The sequence below is a fragment of the Trachypithecus francoisi genome, unplaced genomic scaffold (genome assembly GCF_009764315.1).
Source record: "Trachypithecus francoisi isolate TF-2019V2 unplaced genomic scaffold, Tfra_2.0 Lachesis_group0, whole genome shotgun sequence".
In the NCBI taxonomy this organism is placed as follows: domain Eukaryota; kingdom Metazoa; phylum Chordata; class Mammalia; order Primates; family Cercopithecidae; genus Trachypithecus; species Trachypithecus francoisi.
In genome coordinates this window covers 18,909,519-18,926,880 of record NW_022681453.1, presented here as the reverse complement: position 1 = coordinate 18,926,880, position 17,362 = coordinate 18,909,519, and the positions used below count along the sequence as shown (strand labels likewise).

The 17,362-nt window shown below is 40.7% G+C and overlaps 1 protein-coding gene across 8 annotated transcripts in view; it reads right to left on the bottom strand.

The window, feature by feature from the left end:
• DOCK3 (dedicator of cytokinesis 3) overlaps nucleotides 1-17,362 on the bottom strand; it is a 735,684-nt gene that overhangs the window by 309,966 nt on the left and 408,356 nt on the right. For 7 of the 8 annotated variants that reach the window (XM_033208879.1, XM_033208884.1, XM_033208901.1 and 4 more), the window contains exons 8-9: nucleotides 7,141-7,182; nucleotides 6,039-6,193 (exon numbers count right to left, since the gene is read on the bottom strand). In XM_033208879.1, the coding sequence (XP_033064770.1) occupies nucleotides 6,039-6,193; nucleotides 7,141-7,182 (197 nt within the window). The remainder of the gene's footprint in view (nucleotides 1-6,038; nucleotides 6,194-7,140; nucleotides 7,183-17,362) is intronic. The other variant, XM_033208894.1, reaches the window with a different exon arrangement.

Below are 17,362 nucleotides of genomic sequence, written 5' to 3'. Positions count from 1 at the left end.
CCAAATCAGGAATGAACTTCCATTCACAATTGCTTCAAAGAGAATAAAATACCTAGGAATCCAACTTACAAGGGATGGAAAGGACCTCTTCAAGGAGAACTACAAACCACTGCTCAGTGAAATAAAAGAGGACACAAACAAATGGAAGAACATACCATGCTCATGGATAGGAAGAATCAATATCGTGAAAATGGCCATACTGCCCAAGGTGATTTATAGATTCAATGCCATCCCCATCAAGCTACCAATGAGTTTCTTCACAGAATTGGAAAAAACTGCTTTAAAGTTCATATGGAACCAAAAAAGAGCCCGCATTGCCAAGACAATCCTAAGTCAAAAGGACAAAGCTGGAGGCGTCACGCTACCTGACTTCAAACTATACTACAAGGCTACAGTAACCAAAACAGCATGGTACTGGTACCAAAACAGAGATATAGACCAATGGAACAGAACAGAGTCCTCAGAAATAATACCACACATCTACAGCCATCTGATCTTTGACAAACCTGAGAGAAACAAGAAATGGGGAAAGGATTCCCTATTCAATAAATGGTGCTGGGAAATTGGCTAGCCATAAGTAGAAAGCTGAAACTGGATCCTTTCCTTACCCCTTATACGAAGATTAATTCAAGATGGATTAGAGACTTAAATGTTAGACCTAATACCATAAAAACCCTAGAAGAAAACCTAGGTAGTACCATTCCGGACATAGGCATGGGCAAGGACTTCATGTCTAAAACACCAAAAGCAACGGCAGCAAAAGCCAAAATTGACAAATGGGATCTAATTAAACTAAAGAGCTTCTGCACAGCAAAAGAAACTACCATCAGAGTGAACAGGCAACTTACAGAATGGGAGAAAATTTTTGCAACCTACTCATCTGACAAAGGGCTAATATCCAGAATCTACAAAGAACTCAAACAAATATACAAGAAAAAAACAAACAACCCCATCAAAAAGTGGGGAAACGATATGAACAGACATTTCTCAAAAGAAGACATCCATACAGCCAACAGACACATGACAAAATGCTCATCATCACTGGCCATCAGAGAAATGCAAATCAAAACCACAATGAGATACCATCTCACACCAGTTAGAATGGCAATCATTAAGAAGTCAGGAAACAACAGGTGTTGGAGAGGATGTGGAGAAATAGGAACACTTTTACACTGTTGGTGGGATTGTAAACTAGTTCAACCATTATGGAAAACAGTATGGCAATTCCTCAAGGATCTAGAACTAGATGTACCATATGACCCAGCCATCCCACTACTGGGTATATACCCAAAGGATTATAAATTATTCTACTACAAAGACACATGCACACGTATGTTTATTGCGGCACTATTCACAATAGCAAAGACTTGGAATCAACCCAAATGTCCATCTGTGACAGACTGGATTAAGAAAATGTGGCACATACACACCATGGAATACTATGCAGCCATAAAAAAGGATGAGTTTGCGTCCTTTGTAGGGACATGGATGCAGCTGGAAACCATCATTCTTAGCAAACTATCACAAGAACAGAAAACCAAACACCGCATGTTCTCACTCATAGGTGGAAACTGAACAATGAGGAAACTTGGACTCGGGAAGGGGAACATCACACACTGGGGCCTATCATGGGGAGGGGGGAGGAGGGAGGGATTGCATTGGGGAGTTATACATGATATAAATGATGAATTGATGGGTGCTGACGAGTTGATGGGTGCAGCACACCAACCTGGTATAAGTATACATATGTAACAAACCTGCACGTTATGCACATGTACCCTAGAACTTAAAGTATAAGAAAAAAAAAAAAAAAGAAAGCAGAAATTTGTCTCAAAACCTAAAAAAAAAAAAAAAAAAAAAAATACTGGCAAACCCAATTCCAGCAGCACATCAAAAAGCTTATCTACCATGATCAAGTCAGCTTCATCCCTGGGGGCAAGGCTCGTTCAACATATGCAAATCAATAAACGTAATCCATCACATAAACAGGACCAATAACAAAAACCACATGATTATCTGAATAGACACAGAAAAGGCCTTTGATAAAATTCAACACCCCTTCATGCTAAAAACTCTCAATAAACTAGGTTTTGATGGAACGTATCTCAAAAGAAGAAGAGCTATGTATGACAAACCCACAGCCAGTATCATACTGAATGGGCAAAAGCTGGAAGCATTCTCTTTGAAAACTGGCACAAGACAAGGATGCCCTCTCTCACCACTCCTATTCAACATAGTATTAGAAGTTCCAGCCAGGGCAATCAGGCAAGAGAAAGAAATAAAGGAAAGAGAGGAAGTCAAATTGTCCCTGTTTGCAGATGATATGATTGTAAATTTAGAAAACCCCATCGTCTCAGCCCCAAATCTCCTTAAGCTGATAAGTAACTTCAGCAAAGTCTCAGGATACAAAATCAATGTGCAAACAGCACAAGCATTCCTATACACCAATAATAGATGAGCAGAGAGCAAAATTATGAGCGAACTCCCATTCACAATTGCTACAAAGACAATAAAATACTTAGGAATACAACTTACAAGGGATGTGAAGGACCTCTGCAAGGAGAACTACAAACCACTGCTCAAGGATATCAGAGAGGACACAAACAAATGGAAAAACATTCCATGCTCATGGATAGGAAGAATCAATATCATGAAAATGGCCATACTGCCCAAAGTAATTTATAGATTCAATGCCATCCCCATCAAGCTACTACTGACTTTCTTCACAGAATTAGGAAAAACTACTTTAAATTTCATATGGAACCAAAAAAAGAGCCTGCATAGCCAAGACAATCCTAAGCAAAAAGAACAAAGCAGGAGGCATCATGCTATCTCAAACTATACTACAAAGCTACAGTAACCAAAACAGCGTGTTACTAGTACCAAAACAGATATATAGACCAATGGAACAGAAGAGAGGCCTCAGAAATAACACCATACATCTACAACCATCTGATCTTTGACAAACTTAACACAAACAAGCAATGGGGAAATGACTCCCTATTTAATAAATGGTGTTGGGAAAACTGGCTAGTGCAGGGGCCATTGAAAACAATATGCTAAGAATAGATAGGGCTCAAGGACAGTATCTCCAGTTGAACTTTTAATGAACTCCAGTAGGCGCCAAGAAGGCAGACAAATAAGGAAGAGCCTAGAGACAAGGAACTAAGCAGAAGGTTACATCTGGGTAGAGAAAGTTTGTTTTGCATTGTGTTATTTCTGCTGACGTGAGATTTATGGAGTATAAGTAAAGTGAGGCGGAGGCTCTGCGCGCGGCCGCCATGTTCTCTGTCTTTGTCTCTTGTGTCTGTTCATTTTTCACCACCCCCAGCGCGGTCCTCAAAAGGCTAGCCATATGCAGAAAACTGCAACTGAACCCCTTCCTTATACCTTATACAAAAATTAACTCAAGATGGATTAAATTGCTGCCTGTTCTTTCCTCTGGAAGGTTCGTTGCAGAGGGGCAACTGATAGATGCCAGCAAGAACTCTCTTACATGAGGTGTCTATAGGCCCTTACTGGGAGGCGTCTCCCAGTCAGGATACATAGGGGTCAGGGACCCACTTGAGGAGGCAGTCTGACCCTTAGCAGAGCTCAAACGCTGTTCTAGGAGGTCTGTTGCTCTCTTCAGAGACGTCAGGCAGGGACTTTCAAGTCTGCTGAAGCTTCACCCACAGCTGCTCCTTCCCCCAGGTGCTCTGTCCCAGGGAGACGGGGGTTTTATCTGTAAGTCCCTGACTGGGGCTGCTGCCTTTTTTTCAGAGATGCCCTGCCCAGAGAGGAGAAATCTGGTAGTCTGGACACAGCAGCCTTACTGAGCTGCAGTAGGCTCCACCCAGTTCAAACTTCCCAGCGGCTTTGTTTATACTGCTGAGCATAAAACCACCTACTCATGCAACAAGCAATGGGGAAATGACTCCCTATTTAATAAATGGTGTTGGGAAAACTGGCTAGCCATATGCAGAAAACTGCAACTGAACCCCTTCCTTACACCTTATACAAAAATTAACTCAAGATGGATTAAATTGCTGCCTGTTCTTTCCTCTGGAAGCTTCGTCCCAGAGGGGCAACTGCCTCAGTAATGGCGGATGTCCCTCGCTGCACCAAGCTGGAGTGGCCCAGGTTGATCTCGGTCTGCTGCTGTGCTGGCAGTGAGAATTTCAAGCCAGTGAATCTTAGTTTGCTGGGCTCTATGGTAGTGGGACCCACCAAGCCAGACCACTTGGCTCCCTGGCTTCAGCACCCCTTTCCAGGGGAGTAAACAGTCTCTTTCTGTCTCGCTGGCATGCCAGGTGTCACTGGGTTATGGAGAAAAAAAACTCCTGCAGCTAGTTTGGTGTCTGCCCAAATGGCTACCCAGTTTTGTTTTGAAATCCAAGTCTCTGGTGGGTTAGGCACCAGAGGGAATCTCCTGGTCTGTGGGTTGCAAAGACCATGGGACAAGCACCGTATCTGGGCTGGAGTGCACGGTTCCTCAGGCTCAGTCCCTCATGGCTTCCCTTGGGTAGGGGAGAAAATTTCCCAACCCCTTGCGCTTCTCGGGTAAGGGGATGCCCCACCCTGCTTCGGTTTGCCCTCCATGGGCTGCATCCACTGTCCAACCAGTCCCATTGAGATGAACCAGGTACCTCAGTTGAAAATGCAGAAATCACCCAACTGCTGCATCGATCTTGCTGGGAGCTGCAGACCAGAGCTGTTCCTATTTGGCCATCTTGCCAGCAATCCACCTTTTTTCTTTTTTTTGAGACCAAGTCTCGCACTGTCAGTTAGGCTATAGTGCAATGGCGCGATTCCAACTCACTGCAACCTCGATTCTCCTGCCTCAGCCTCTGGAATAGCTTGGGCTTACAGGAGCCCGCCAACACACCCAGCTAATTTTTTGCATTTTTGGTAGAGATGGGGTTTCACTATGTTGGTCAGGCTGGTCTCGAACTCCTGACTTCGAGATTCACCCTCCTCAGCCTCCCAAAGTGCTGGGATTACAGTCGTGAGCCACCGCGCCTGGGCCACAATAATGGAATAGTTTTATCTGTTTCATATATTGGACTTTCTCATAAAATTTAGCTTGAAGAAAGGATTTTTACACACACACACACACTCACACACACACACACACACACACACACAGAGTTTACAAAAATTCTGGGTAGGAAAAGAACAGCAGCCAGCATCTATATCCACACAGGCCTGGCCCGTAGACTTGCCTGTGTGCAACAGTTTTAGCTTTCATCAATACCACTACTACTTTCTCTACAATAACTGTCCCAAGGCACATACTAGGAGCCATTGGTGATAAGGAAAATTCACATGTCCTGATTAATGGGTGCATCATTTCATTCCTATGCCAAAGTAAAGCATAGTGTATTAATATTATTATCAAGATCAGAGGCACTGTGGGACATGCAAATTAACTGTTTTTCTTTTGTATTCTGCTTTAACTTCCATTTCTAATTTTCCCACATGTGATGTATAATTCGAAAAGTGAAAAATCTGCTTTCAAATTTTAAGTACTAAAGCAAGTAAAAGCCATAAAGCACTCCTAACACAAGAAGTTCCCAAGCAATGTAAAAGAAACCCAGAAGATGCTCTCCTTTCATGGGCTGCTCAGACAAGACACCATCAGCCCCTTTTTTTCTGCAAAACCTCTCTTCCACAGCAGCAAGTCAAGGCCCAGGGCTTCCTGCACTCTGGAACTGTGTGTCTCTGCTGCATTTGCCTGGTTCTATGTTTCTCCTGTGCCTTTTCTTGGTATTAAATAGATGCATCCTTTTCTCTCTGTGAAAAGGTGGTGGCAAAGACTCAATTTTGAGTTTCTATGTGGAAAAAGGCATAAAAAAGGTGGCCATGCATGGTATGGTTTAGATGACTTAAGGGCACACAGGGAATTGGGGCCAAAACTCCTAGCTAATGAGATGAGGTTACCTTATCTTGTTTTGCCTCTTCTGTGCATCTGTCTTCTCTGAAGGTCAGAGATGCCTATGACCCATACCATCCTAATATAGAATCACAACCTCACCAGTATTTCCAGTGACTCTCACCTGATCTGCTTGCCTTCCCTCATGTCATATAAGGAAAAGAAGACATCGGTATCTTCCCCAATGGTATTGTAAGTGAAACTCTTCAGGCTCAGGAAGAAGTGATGTGGCACTGGCATCCGACATGTTTCCCCATGACGTGGGCGCATTGTATCTACCTAATGAGGAAGAAGAAAACCCGGTGATTTTTATTTTAGTTTTTATATTGATCATTAAAAGGTGCAAACTAAATTACAAACTCTTTTCATACTACTGAAGGAGATTATTTGAGAAACTGAAGATGTTTTCTTTGCTTGTAGGGGATGCTGCATCAACAGACTTGGGTTGAGGTGGGCAAGCAAGCAGCTGGGAGAAGTAAACAGTGAAAGAAATATAGGGACAGTAATTCCAACTTACAAGTGAACTAAAGATCTCCACTAGGTGACAAACATCTTAATTCTCCAGGAAACCATTTTCTTTTTTTCTTTTTTCTTTTTTTTTTTTTGAGACAGAGTCTCACTCTGCCACCCAGACTGGAGTGCAGTAGCATAACCTCGGCTCACTGCACCTCTTATTCCAGGGTTCAAACAATTCTCCCTTAGCCTCCCATGTAGCTGGGATTACAAGCACTCACCACCATGCCAAGCCAATTTTTGTATTTTTGGTGGAGACGGGTTTCACCATGTTGGCCAGGCTGGTCTCAAACTCCTGACTTCAGGTGATCCACCTGTCTCGGCCTCCCAAAGTGCTGGGATTACAGGCATGAACCACCGCGCCCAGCCCAGAAAACCATTTTCAAAGTCATTTTTAAGAAACGCCATTATGACCCCAATGCACTTGATTTACACTGTTACCTAGTAATAGTTATCATTCTAAATAACATTTTTATTTTCTCTCAGACTGATTCATTTTAGTTTCAGTCTGCTTTAATTGTGCTTATGCAAATTTGCACAGTAGAAGTAGAGTCTGGCCAAAACTGTTTATAGAGGTCAAGGCTCCTCAGATAAAGACACCACACAGTCGAGAAGTCAGTGGTGTCTGTCATTCCCTGGTGTATTCATTTGTTGTAATCTCTTAATAGAAAAAGTTGAGGGGAAAGGCTGGAAGACCCAGGAAAGCCACTTACCTGGGATGTGCTTTGCTGTACACTCTGCCGACTAGATAAATGCTATGGAAAGAAGGAAAGAAAAATAAACTACCAGGAAAGAAACTAAATTTTATTAAGTACTTTTGATATGCTGGGCAGTCTGCTATGCCTTTTATATTCATGATCTCATTTGATACTGATAACTCTGTAAAATAAGTGTTACTCATATTTGGTGGAGACAACTAAGGCCTAGAGTGAGGACATGATTTGCTGAAGGTCATATAGCAAGAAAGTGGCAAAGTCCAGATTCAAACCTTAGCCCTTCCAGATCTGACTAACAGACAAGTCATGAGTGGGTGACTACCACTAAATTTTTGCTTTGCCACTGTCCTCTCCACATACTGTACCACTTTCTGAGCTGCCTGATCCGGCTTCTTTAGACTTTCCACACTGATGCCTTTAACAATAAAGGGCTCCCTCCCAAACACTTCTCCATGCTATTCCTTTACTGCTGGCTGGTTGAAATTAGAAGAAGCAGATTCTAATTCGAGCTATGCCACTCATAGACTGTGAAATTTCAGACAAATCACTTAATCTCTCCAAGAGACATTTTCCTGAACATAAAATTCAGATAAGAGTCTATATTATCTTCCTTACAAAGTTATTGAAGCTCAAATTACATAATGAGCATCAGTATGTTAGGGACCTAAGTGCAGAAGTGAGGATCCTAGGTTTTGAATTTTTAAAAAATGTTTAAATTGATACATAATATTTTAAAATATTTATGAAGTACATGTGATATTTTGATACATGCATACAATGTGTAACTATCAAATCAGGGTATTTAGGATATTCACTGCATCAAACATTTATCATTTCTTCCTGTTGGGAACATTTCAAATCTTCTCTTCTAGCTACTTTGAAATGTACAATAAATTACTGTTAACTAAACTCACCCTACGGTGCTATCAAACACTAGAACTTATTCCTTCTAACTATATGTTTGTACTTGCTAACCAACCTCTCTTCAACCCCACCAACCCACCATTCTCAACCCTTGGTAACTACTATTCTATTCTCTGTCTCCAAGAGATTCACTTTTTTTTTGGTTTTGGTTTTGGTTTTTAGCTCCTACATATGAGAGAATATGAGATATTTGTCTTTCTGTGCCTGGCTTATTTCATTTAACATATTGACCTCTACTTCCATCCATGTTGCTACAAATGACAGGATTTCATTCTTTTTATGGCAGGATAGTATTCCATTGTGCATATATGCCACACTTTCTTCATCCTTTCATCTGTCAACAAACACTTAGATTAATTCTGTATCTTGGCTATTGTGAACAGTGCCGCAATAAACACAAGGGTGCTGGTGTCTCACTGATATACTGATTTTTCTTTCTTTTTGACAAATATCCAGTAGTAGGACTGCTGGATCGAATGGTGGTTCTGTTTTGTTTTTTGGGAAGTCTCATACTGTTTTCCATAGTGGCTGTACCAATTTACATTCCCACCAACAGTGCGTAAGAGTTGCCTTTTCTCTCGTGAACCCAGGAAGCAGAGCTCACAGTGAGCCAAGAATGTGCCACTGCACTCCAGCCTGGGCAACAGAGTGAGATTCCATCTCAAAAAAAAAAGAGAGTTGCCTTTTTTCCACTTCTTTGTCAGCATTTGTTGTTGTTGTTGTTGTTGTTTTTCTTTTTTTTTTTTGTCTTTTTTGTCTTTTTGATAATAGCCATTCTACCTGTGGTTTTCTGCTGCAGTTTCGACTTTGAATTTCCCTGATGATCGTGATATTGAGCATTTTTTCATATAGTTGTTGGCCATTTATATGTCTTTTTTGGAGAAAGATCTATTACGATCCTTTGCCCACTTTTTTTTTTCCTTTTTGTTTTGAGATATAGTCTTGCTCTGTTGCCAGGCTAGAGTGCAGGGGCGCAGTCTCAGCTCACCGCAACCTCCGCTTCCCAGTTCAAGCGATTCCCCTGCCTCAACCTCCGGAGTAGCTGGGACTACAGGCATGCCAACACTCCCGGCTAATTTTTATTTTTTTGTATTTTAGTAGATATGGGGTTTCATCATATTAGTCAGGATTGTCTCTATTTCCTGACCTTGTGATCCGCCTGCCTCGGCCTCCCAAAGTGCCGGGGTTATAGGCGTGAGTCACCGTGCCTGGTCCCTTTGCACACTTTTTAATGGAATAATTTGGTGTTCTGCTGTTGAGCAGTGTGAGTTCCTTGTATACTCTATATATCAGTCCCATGTTAGATGAACAGTTTGCAAATGTTTGCTCCCATGCTATAGATTGTCTCTTCATTCTGTTGTTTCTTTTGCTGTGAAGAAGCTTTTAATATGGTCCTCTTGGTCTATTTTTGCTTTTGTTGCCTGTGTTTTTGAGGTCTTAGTCATAAAATCTTTGCTTTGATCAGTATATTGAAGCTTTTCTCCTATGTTTTCTTCTAGTTTTATAGTTTTGTGTCTTAAGTCTTTAATCTATTTTGAGTTGATTTTGGTACAGTGAGAGATAGGGGTTTTGTTTCATTCCTCTGGATATGAGTATCCAATTTACTTGGCACCACTTACTGAAGAGTGTCTGTATGTTCTTGGTGCATTTGTCAAAAATCAGTTGACTGTAAACAGTTGGATATATTTCTCATTTCTCTATTCTGTTCCATTGGTCTATGAGTCTTTTTATACAATAACATGCTGTTTTCATTAATCTGGGTTTGTAGTGTGTTTTGAAGTCAGCTAGTGTAATGCCTCCAGATTAGTTCATTTTGCTCAGTATTGCTGTGGCTGTTTAAGGTCTTTTGTGGTCCCATACCAATTTTAGGTTTTCTATTTTTTGTGAAGATTGTCATTGGTATCTGGATAGGAGTTGCACTGAATCTGTAGATTTCTTTCCGTAGTATGGTCATTTTAACAATATTAATTATTAAAATCCATGAGCATCAAATGTCTTTATGTTTGTGTCCTAATTTCTTTCAATAATGTTTTATAACTTTCGTTGTAGGGGTCTTTTACCTCCTTGGTTAAATTTATTCCTAAGTATTTTATTCTTCTGTAGCTATTGTAAATGGGATTGCTCTCTGATTTCTTTTTCTGCCACTTCATTATTGGTGTATAGAAACACTACTGATTTTTGTATGTTGACTTTGTATCCTACAGCTTTCCTGAATGCATTTATCAGTTCTAAGAGATTTTTAGTAGAGTCTTTAGGTTTTCCTATGTATAAGATTATGTCATCTACAAAGAGGGACAATTTGACTTCCTCCTTCCCAATTTAGATGCCTTTTATTTCTCTTGCTTGACTGCTCTGGCTAGGACTTCAAGTACTATGTTGAATAGGAGAATTAAAAGTGGGTATCTTTGTCTTGCTCCAGTCTTAGAGGAAAGTATTTCAGCTTTTCCTCATTCAGTGTGATATCAGCTGTGGATGTGTCATATACAGCTTTTATGTTGAGGTATTCTTCTTCTATGTCTAACTTGTTGAGAGTTTTTAACAGGGAAAAATGTTAAATTTTATCAAATACTTTTTCTGTCCTATTGAGATGATCATATCGTTTTTGTCCTTCATTCTGTCAATGTGATGTATCACACACTGACTGATTTGCACATGTTGAACCATGCTTGCATCACTGGGATAAATTCCATTTGATTATGGTTTCTAATCTTTTTGACATGTTGGATTCAATTTGCTAGTATTTTGCTGAGGATTTTTGTGTCTGTGTTTACTGTGTTCATCAAGGATACCGGTCCATTTTTTTTTCTTGTGTCCTTGTCTGACTTAGTATCAATGTAATGTGTAATGCTGGTCTCGTAGAATGAGTTAGGATGAATTCCTCTCTACCTCAACTTTTTGGAATAGTTTGAGAAGATCTGGTGTTAGTTCTTCCTTATAAGTTTGGTAGAATTCAGCAGTAGAGCCATACAGTTCTGGGTTTTTCTTTGCTGAAAGATTTTTTTTTATCACTTATTTGATCTCTTTTCTTGTTATTGGTCTACTCAAGCATTTCATTTCTTTCTGGTTCAATTTTGGTAGATTGTGTGTGTCCAGGAATTAATCCATTTCCTCTAGGTTTTCCAATATGTTTGCATATAATTGTTCATAGCAGTCTCTAATGATCCCTTGTTTTTTTTTTTTTTTTTTTTTTTTTGAAACTGAGTCTCACTCTGTCACCCCGGCTGGAGTGCAGTGGCAGAATCTTGGCTCACTGCAACCTCCACCTCCCGGGTTCAGGTGATTCTCTTGCCTCAGCCTCCTGAGTAGCTGGGATTACAGATGTGCACCACCAAGGCTGGCTAATTTTTGTATTTTTACTAGAGATGGAGTTTTGCCATGTTGGCCAGGCTGGTCTTCAACTCCTGACCTCAGGTGATCCACCTGCCTTGGCCTCCCAAAGTGCTGGGTCTACAGGAGTGAGCCACCATTCCGGCTGATCCTGTGTATTTCTGTGGCATCAGCCATAATGTATCTTTTTTTGTTTCTGACTTTATTTGGATCTGCTGGGAACGGGTTCCCAAAATCTGGCCATAAACTGACCCCAAAACTGGCCATAAACAAAATCTCTGCAGCACTGTGACATGTTCATGATGGCCATGATGCCCATGCTGGAAGGTTGTGGGTTTACCAGAATGAGGGCAAGGAACACCTGACTCACCCAGGATGGAAAAACCACTTAAAGGCATTCTTAAACCACAAACAATAGCATGAGTGATCTGTGCCTTAAGGACATGCTCCTGCTACAGACAACTAGCCAAACCCAACCCTTTGTTTTGGCCCATCCCTTTGTTTCCAGTAAGGAATATTTTTAATCTATAATCTACAGAAACAATGCTTATCACTGGCTTGCTGTTAATAAATACGTGGGTAAATCTGTTCGAGGCTCTCAGCTCTGAAGGCTGTGAGACTCCTGATTTCCTCCTCTACACCTTTATATTTCTGTGTGTGTGTCTTTAACTCCTCTAGCGCCACTGGGTTTGGGTCTCCCAAGCAGAGCTGGTCTCGGCATGAGTCTTTTTCTCAATTAGTCTAGTGGCTTATTGATTTTATATTTTCAGAAAACCAACTTTTTGTTTCACTGATCCTTTGTATTGGTTTTTTCAGCTCTATTTTGTTTAGTTCTGCTCTGATCTTTATTATTTATTTCTACTAACTTTAGGTCTAGTTTGTTTTTTCTTTTTGGGGGTCCTTAAGTCATACCATTAGGTTGTTTATTTGAAATCTTTCCAATTTTTGTGTAGGCATTTATTGCTGTAAACTTCCCTCTTAGTGCCATATCTCATAGAATTCGGATGTGTTGTGTTTCCATTTTCACTTCTTTCAAGTAAGCTTTTTATTTCCTTTTTAATTTGTTCATTGACTCACTGCTCATTCAGGAGCATGCTGTTTAATTTCCATGTATTTATACAGTATACAAAGTTTCTCTTTTTATTGATTTCTAGTTTTATTTCCCTGTGGTCTGAGAAGATACTTGACATGATTCTGATTTTTCAAAATTTGTTGAGATTTGTTTGTGGCCTAATATGTGCTGTATCCTGGAGTATGTTCCATGTGCTGATGAGAAAAATATGTGCTCTATAACTGCTGAATGAAATGTTTTGTAATGTCTGTGAAGTACATTTGTTCTATAGTGCAGAGTAAGTCTGATATTTGTTGACTTTCTGTCTGGATAATCTGTCCAATGCTGAAAGTGTGGTGCTGAAGTCCCCAACTATTAATGCATTGGGGTCTGCTGAACTCTTTTGCTCTAATAGTATTTGCTTATATATCTGGTTGCTCTGGTATTGGATGCATATATATTTACAACTGTTATATCCTCTTGCTGAATTGATCCCTTTATCATTACATAATGACCTTCTTTATCTATTTTTATGTTTTTTGATGTAAAGTCCATTTTCTCTGATATAAGCATAGCTATTATTACATACTTTAGGTTTCTATTTGCATGGAATTTTTTTCAATCCCTTCACTTTCAGTCTGTGTGTCGTTATAGGTAAACTGAGTTTCTTGCCGAGAACGTATAGTTGGGTCTTGATTTTTAAAATCAATTCAGCCAGTCTATATTTTTTAATTGGAGAATTTAAACAGTTCACATTCAAGGTTGTTAGTGACAGGTAAGGACTCATTCCTGCTCTGCTAATTATTTTGTGATTGTTTAATACACTCTTCATTTCTTTCTTCCTTGTTGTTTAAGATTTGGTGGTTTTTTGTGATGGTAATGTTTAACTCCCTTCTCATCTGTGTATGTATGCCACCGGTAAGCTTTATACTTTTGTGTGTTTTCATGATGGTGGACGTTGTCCTTTCACTTCTAGATATAGAAATCCCTTAAACATTTCTTGTAGGACTGGTCTAGTGGTGATGAATTCCCTCAGCTTTCGCTTGTCTAAGAAAGATTTTATGTCACCTCATTTAAGAAGGATAGTTTTGTTGGGTGTAGTATTCTTGGCTGAGAGTTCTCCTCATGCCCCGACCAATCCCTCACCCCAGAACTCTGAATCTGTCATCCCATTCTCTCCTGGTCTAGAAGGTTTCTGCTGAGAAATGTACTGTTAGTCTGGTGGAGACTCCCTTATATGTGACATGATGCTTTTAACTGTTTTTAGAATTCTTTGTCTTTGATTTTTAAAAGTTTGATTATAATATGCCTTTAAAATCTTATTAGATTAAATCTATTTGAGGATATTTGAGCTTTCTGTATTTGGGTGTCTTTATCTCTTGCAAGACTCGTGAAGTTTTCAGCTATTATCTCATTAGCAGGTTTTCTATATCTTTGCCCATGCCTTCTCCTTGTGAAACTCCCAAAATTTGAATATTTGTTTGCTTCTGGTATCCTGTATCTCACATAAGCTTTCTTTACTCTTTTTTCTTTTCATCTGTTTTATATCAAAAAACCTGTCTTCAGATTCAGAAATTTTTATTTATTTATTTATTTATTTGAGATGGAGTCTTGCTCTGTCACCCAGGCTGGAGTGCAGTGGCATGATCTTGGCTCACTGCAACCTTCACCTCCTGGGCTCAAGTGATTCTTCTGCCTCAGTCTCCCAAGTAATTGGGCCTACAGGTGCACAGAACCATGCCTGGCTAATTTTTTTTTTTTCTATTTTTGCTAGAGACAAGGTTTCACCATGTTGGTCAGGCTGGTCTCAAACTCCTGGCCTCAGGTGATCCACCTGCCTTGGCCTCCTAAAGTGCTGGGATTACAGCCATGAGCCACTGCACTTGGCCGGAAAGTCTTTCTTTTGCTTGATTTAGTCTGTTGTTGAAGCTCTTGATTGTATTTTTAATTTCATTCACTAAACCTTCAGTTCCAGGATTCTGTTTGGTTCTTTTCTATGATGCATATCTCTTTGTTCAACTTCAGCTCATGAATTGCTTTTCTGATTTTTTATTGTTTATCTGTGTTCTCTTGTATCTCACTGAGCTTCTTTAATCTTATTTTGAATTATTTTTCAGGGATTTCATATATTTTCTTTTCTATGGGATCTGTTACTAAAGAACTATTGTCTTTGTTTGGAAGTGTCATATATCCTTGCTTTTTTATGTTTCTTGTGTCCTTACATTGATATGTGGACATCCAGTGTAACAGCTGCTTGTTCTAATTTTATAGATTGGTTTACATAGGGAAAGGCTTTTTCCTATAGATATATATTTAGTGTGAGATAGGATGCTTTGGCTTTGATTCTAGGTGAGTGCAGCAGCAGACTCTCCATATGATTTCTTCAGCTATAATCAGTGTCAGTGGTGTTTGTGAGTTCTGTAGTGACTTAGACTGTGGTTGTTAATGGATGCTGTGGTGAGGCTTAGCTAGGAACAAGAATGTCAGACGGGCTGGTCCTCAGGTCCCTAGGTGGTGTATGTGGGACCCCATGGTGGAAGGTCAGTCCTTGGGCCTCCAGGCAGCATGCTTGGGTGCTAATGATAATGATCAAGTGGGTACTCAGCCCCCCAGGTGGTACACGTGGCACTGGCAATGGCAGTAGCAGTGGTGTGCCACCTCTCAGGTCCCTTAGTACTTAGGCAACATCTAGGGCAGTTTCACCAGGCTGATCACCAGGCCCCTGGATGGCACATGGGGACAACAGTTATGGGTAGGACAGGTCTGTTCTCTGGCCCCCACGTGGTAAACACAGGTGTGGTGGCAGGAGGAATGCTAGTCAATACTCAGGTCCTGGAAAGCACGTGTGGGTACTGGTGGTGATAGGTGAGGTAGGTCGATCCTCAGTTCTTTGGACTATGCACTTATGTGCCCGTGGCAGTGTATGAGGCAGATTGGTCTTCAGTCCCCGGGACAATGTACACAGGTGAACCAGTCCCCCTGCCCCTTGGATGTGTTGAATGTCTGCGCAGGTATGCAGAGGCTCTGCCACTGGAGGGAGCATGGTTGCTATCAGTGGCAGTGGCCCCAGACATGCAGCTCTCAGGCTCTGGGGAGCACAAGCTTTAGCTTTCTTTGTCATGGGGGCAGTCTCCTAGGTGCACTAAACCACTCATTCCCCAGGTAAGTCACTGTGTGGGCTAAAGTGCTGGAGACCCAGGCACAATGCTGGGGCCAGTATGTATTGTGATGCTGCAGCCCTCTGAATGGACATAGGGGGATGTCAGCAGGGTTCCAGGGATGTGGAGTTTCGGGTGTGTTGGACCCAAGGGTAGAAAAATGTAGTCTGGTGGGAGCTAGGCTCTCAAAATGACACCGTGCTGTGGCCGCTTGAATCTCAGAGGTAGTGTGAGGCCCAGCCCAAACTCTCTCTCTGGAACAATGCCTTTTCCCCACAATGGGGAGTTCCTTCTAGCTCCAAGCTTATCCTGGGTGGGCTGGCTGCTTTGCTTCCCTCTCCTTCTATGACTCCAAAGTTTCCTGTCACTTCCCTGATGAACTCCAGTATTCAAGTATTAGATGTTCTATTCAATATGTAGTTAATTACTCACTGAGTAGAAGGCAAGTGCCTGATGCCTCTACTCAGCCATCTTGATGCTCCCCCCTGCAACCCTCTAGTTTTGAATCCTTTTTTTTTTTTTTGAGACGGAGTCTCGCTCTGTCGCCCAGGCTGGAGTCCAGTGGTGCGATGTAGGCCCACTGCAAGCTCTACCTCCTGGGTTCAAGCCATTCTCCTGCCTCAGTCTCCTGAGTAGCCGGGACTACAGGTGCCTGCCACCACACCCGGCTAATTTTTTTTTGTATTTTTAGTAGAGATAGGGTTTCACCGTGTTAGCCAGGATGGTCTCAATCTCCTGACCTCGTGATCTGCCCACCTTGGCCTCCCAAAGTGCTGGGATTACAGGCATGAGCCACCGCGCCTGGCCTAGTTTTGAATCTTGACTCACACTTATATCTGTGTATTCATTATCTGAAAAGTGAGTATAAAATTTTATGCCTAATTCAACCTCACAGAGTTTGAGCAGACAGACTCAGCGTATTACCTATCATACTGTAAGTGGCTGATAATTATTATCCACAATTGGTATTTTTATTATTAGTATAATTGTTATTCTTTTTTATAATTAGCTATTATAGAAAGTCATTCACATTTAGAAGTAAACCCTGGCCAGGAATAATGGTGAATTTACAAATGTTCAGTGCCTGCTGTTGGTAAACTCAACAACGAGAGATTTCATCCTGCTTCCTTTTGGACCCTAGAGGTATGGTACCACACTCATTTGTTGAATTGCTCCATATCACATGGGTAAGAAGAATGGTTGTGGCAGTGGAAGTTTCCATTTCTTTTCCAAACACATATATTTAACCCTATATAAAAGAGAAGTAAAATTAAATATTAACTTCAATGTGTCTGACTAGCTATATTTGCTTATTATTCAATATCCATGTATATATTAGCAATATTAACTAATTATTATTGAACATTAATGTTCATTCATGGAAATATATGTTCCCATGATATATATGAAATACAAAAAAATTAAGTCTCCACCAGCTGGGCAAAACATCATATAGAATGAATATGCACAAAAGAAAAATTCACATATAAAATAGGTTTTTAAAAAGTAAAAAAAAAAATCCAAGCATTCAAAAACAAATCAGGTTTTTTGTGGTTTACTGTTCATATCTCACTGGAAGGTAACTAGACTAAAATAAATTCCATTGTTTTACTTTACATTCAGGAGCTGCACTAAGCCATTTTCTCAAGTAGATTACTGTTAACCCATTAAAAGGTCTACCAATCTTGGTAGGCATAAATTTTTTTTTTTTTTTTTTGAGACAGAGTCTCGCTCTGTCGCCCAGGCTGGAGTGCAGTGG